General features: G+C 39.9%; 1 protein-coding gene across 1 annotated transcript; it reads right to left on the bottom strand.

Annotated features, from left to right (window-relative positions):
* Positions 1 to 310: 310 nt before the first annotated feature.
* Positions 311 to 1,255, bottom strand: LOC101583969 (olfactory receptor 51F2-like). The gene has a single exon (XM_004642081.1). The coding sequence runs from the start codon at positions 1,253 to 1,255 to the stop codon at positions 311 to 313; it is 945 nt and encodes a 314-aa protein (XP_004642138.1).
* Positions 1,256 to 4,403: the final 3,148 nt, after the last annotated feature.

The raw sequence follows: 4,403 nt of genomic DNA, 5'->3' as shown, positions 1-4,403 counted from the left end.
ATACCTCATACTAGAGGTGAGGCAATCAGCACTGCAAGGTAAGAACTCAGTTGTCCTTGCCTGGAGATGTATCTTAACCATCATCCCATACTGTGCCAAATGCAGTATTCCTGAGAGGGTCACAAGTACAAAAGATGAAGTGTCTATCCTCGAGCAATCTATACTCTAAAACTGTGAAAATAGTTACTAGTTCATCAGAATAGGTAGAAACCATGTATTAACAAGCTTCTTCAAATGCAGTGATAATGCATATTAGTGAATGATCAAATATGGATCAGAAGGATTTCCTAAGGGATACCCTGAAACTTAACTAAACTAGCTTAGAAAAGAATAATTTAAGCACAGCCTTGCGAATTTGCTTGGTCCTCACACTGTAGATTATGGGATTCATTACAGGAGGGATGAGCAGATAAACATTGGCAATGAGGGTGTGCACAAGGGGTGGAGCCTGCTTTCCAAATCTATGCACGAGTGATAAGCTGATCAAGGGGATGTAGAAGATGGCAACAGCGCTGATGTGGGAGACACAAGTACCAAAAGCCTTTTTGCGCTCCTCCGTGGATGCAATGCTCAGCACAGAGTGAATGATCAGAACGTAGGAGAGCAGGATCAAGACAGAGTCCACGCCAGCAGTAGAGATAACAATGGCCAAACCAAAAGCACTGTTGATCCTGGTGTCTGTGCATGAAAGCTTCATCACATCAGGGTGGAAACAGTAGGAATGGTGGAGCACATGACTACGGCAGAAGGACAGGCGCTTGAGGAGCAAGAGTAAAGGCACCAGAGCTGCTGTCCCCCGAATAACTATTGCAATGCCCACCTTGATGATCCGTGAGCTGGTTAAGATCATGGCATACCTTAATGGATTGCAAATGGCAATGAAGCGGTCAAAGGCCATGGCCAGGAGGACTGAGGACTCCATGCATGTAAAGCCATGGATAAAGAACATTTGGCCAAGGCAAGCATCAAGGCTAATTTGTCGAGCATTGAACCAAAAAATACCCAACATGGTCACCAGCGTAGATAGGCATAGACCTAGGTCTGTGAAGGACAACATGGACAGGAAATAGTACATAGGTTCATGAAGGCTGGGCTCGGTAATGATGACAAGCAGGATCATGGCGTTCCCAGAAATGGCGATGGCATAGAGACAGCAAAAAGGGATGGAAACCCAGAAGGGGGAAGTTTCAAAACCAGGGATGCCAGTGAGGAAAAAGACAGAAGGGTGGAAAATACTCTGGTTAAAGAATGGCATAGCAATTGAAGCAAAATTTCCTCAGGAAAAATTACCATGTCCTGTAATAACAAGAAACAAAAATGTTACTTTTTTCCATAGTCCATACAGTAAAATCAGTGGTAATTCTCATCCTGGTCTTCAATTAAATGCATACCCATTGCCCATTTTCTTAGATATGGCATTGCCCTCCAGTGAGGTAGATGAATAGCACTAAACAGAGTGACAAAACCTGGGCTTTTAAAAGATTCCTGACATTTTATAGCTAGACCTAAATATATTTATAGGTACCTACATAAAAGAGAATATGGAGTACATAATAAAAGAAGGTGTTTTCCAGTTTTAGTGCTATGAATATGGGCAGTTATAATATTTCTGGGGAATTTTAAGCTAAAACAAAAATTAATTTACCCTGTTGATAAAATTTACCCTTCACTTCTGCTTCTTCTATAAAGATCCAAGGGCCCACTAAAATTAGTGAATCCTTGTGTACTCAGTGAAAATGTGTAAATGAGATAATACTAAGAATATTCTAGTAAAGTATTTGTGACTGTATGACAGAAAACATTTTATTTTTTATTTTTTTTAATTTTATTTATTTATGTGTGCATGTGTGTATGTGTGTGTGTGGCCAGCTCAGCCCACCAGGGGGTGGGGCGGGCTGGCATGTGGTGCTGGGGGATTGAACCGCGGTCCCTGTGTTTTGCTTAGCTTAGCTTGTTCTAAGTAGGTGCTTTAGACCACTGAGCCATCTCACCAGCCCAAAACATTTTATTACAAAGAAAAACTTAGGGGCCAGGGAGATGGCTCAGTGGAATAAACGCTTCCCTGGCAAGTGCAAGGGCCTGAGTTCAATCCCTGGTTCCACCAAAAAAAAAAGAAAAAGAAAAACCTAAATCCTAGAAAAGAATCAATTAAATCTATGCAAACAGACTACACTGGAGACATAAGAAAATGCTTTTTTTCATGTAGTCCTAGTTGAAATGCTAATTATGTTGAAGCAAAATTCCACCTAAGACATGTAACTTATAACAACATCAGTGTGAAGAAAGGAAGTCATTGGGTGCTCATAGATTCAAAGAGAGTAATCTAAGCAAAAGTCTTCAATAATCAATTTCATCAAAGGGTATAAATGCTATTGGTGGGGTTGGGGACCTCCATCCTCTGTAGGGAAATGAGTATCACCCACCCACATGACTAAATTTGCACTATTAAAAAAAAAATTTGTATTTGTTTTTTTTTTTTTTGTCTTGTCTGACACCATATTTTTTTTACTTAAAGAAGGAATGTTTTGTTCTTAATATGTTTGTGTGTGTGTTTCCTTCCCATTTCTTAATGCATGCTCAACCATTATTTAAGTATCTATAAAGTTCCAGTGTATGAAATAAACAAGAGTTATAATTAGATGTTATACTAAAACAGGTCTCTGAATGAATCTAAGAAAGTAAAAGGTGAGTGTAAGTTAACTTGATAAGCTTCATTCCGACCCCTTAATGAATAGAGAAGTGCATAGACTTGGGTAAAATAATTGGTTAAAAGAAGCTTCAAGAGGACTTTTCTGTAGATATTTAAGGAAAAAGAAGAAAAAATTTGTTCAAAACAAGAAAATGCTTTGAGTACTATGGCAGCCAACTTTTCACTACTGTAACAAAATACCTGACATAAAAAACCTTGTTATTGGGGCTGGTAAGATGGCTCAGTAGAGTAAACACTTCCCTGGCAAGTGCCAGGGCCTGAGTTCAATCCCCAGTTCCACAAAAAAAAAAAAAAACTTGTTATTAAGATTGTATTTTGGGGGATGGTAAGATAGCTCAGTGGAATAGCTGCTTGCCTGGCAAGCACAAGTTCCTGAGTTCAATCCCTGGTACTGAAGAAAAAAAAAAAAAGACTGTATTTTGGCTGACAACTTTGGAAGCCTCAGTTTTTTACTGAGTGGCCATACTGCTTCACTTAATGCGCTCACACCAAGAGCACATAGTAGAGAAAATCTCAATGCATAAATAAAAGGGAAAAACACAGCGCTTGAAAAATAGCTTGGTGTTCTAAACCCCTGCCTGGCAAGCACAAGGACCCAGGTTCAAAACCTGATACCTCATGCCACACCAGCCCCCAAAGCCATGCATGATGGTGCATGCCTATAATCCCATCACTAGGGAGGCTGAGACAGAAGGATCACTATGAGTCTGATCTGTGTAATGAGACCCTATACCAAATAAATAAATAAATATTTTTTAAAATGCAAAAGAAAAACATAAAAGAGGAATATTCTCTACTATGAGGGCATAAACTCATCCACTTGGTTTAATTTCTTAAAGTTTGTACCATTTCTCACTAATCTTTTATCACAGGGACTTTGGGAACATTTAAGATTCCAATCTATAACATTCACCTGTTTCCTAAAGTTTCACGTCCATCACACCATCCAAAATTCACTGTCAACTTCAAAAAAACTATAAGTTCTTAGTTGTTCCAAGATTGCACCAAAGTGCAAGTATAAAGTATTCTCTGAGGCACAAGTTGTGAGACCCTGTCAATGTTAAAAAGAAATTATATACTTCCAACATACAATGGCATAAGCTAAACGTTCCCATCCCATAGCAATAGAAGAAAAGAAAGGATAGATCTGTCCACACAAGAATGAAACCCAGGCAAGCAAGCAATAATCTTTAGCTCCAGGTCCACCAATTGGAGTATTTTGGTACTAGGTATACTGTACATCACCCAGGACTTGGGCAGTTCTACTTCTTTGGCCTTTCGGGTTGTAGCCCATACAGCTACTACTTGCAACCAGAGTTACATGTTGCCTGCAGCTTATCCTAGCAGGTACCCCACATAGCTGGCATCTTTTCCTTCCCTGGATCTCCACTGTAGCTTTAGCTCCACTCTCAAGGTTTATGCATTGCTCTTTCACAGGTGACCAGTAGGGATTCCAACCCTTTCATACACTGCATGGCCTTTTGTGTCTTCCCTTAAAATCTAGGAAAAAGTCTTCATTACTCTATAGTTCTTGCATTCTGCATTCCTCACAAAGCTAGCATCATGAGTATAATGACAAGGCCTGCCACCAGCATAAACTGTACCTGGTCCTGCCATGGCAGGAGTGGCCTGAGTACTTGGCCCATAAAGCTTTGTAAAGCAGTCTTGGGTGAACAAGGAGTCCCACAACTTT

Source organism: Octodon degus, unplaced genomic scaffold (assembly GCF_000260255.1).
Source record: "Octodon degus isolate 3935 unplaced genomic scaffold, OctDeg1.0 scaffold00146, whole genome shotgun sequence".
Taxonomy (NCBI): Eukaryota; Metazoa; Chordata; class Mammalia; order Rodentia; family Octodontidae; genus Octodon; species Octodon degus.
This window is presented reverse-complemented; position numbering and strand designations above follow the sequence as displayed.

Excerpts from the sequence above, each read along its gene's own strand:
- LOC101583969 (XM_004642081.1), bottom strand. The coding sequence starts at position 1,255 with ATGCCATTCTTTAACCAGAGTATTTTCCACCCTTCTGTCTTTTTCCTC.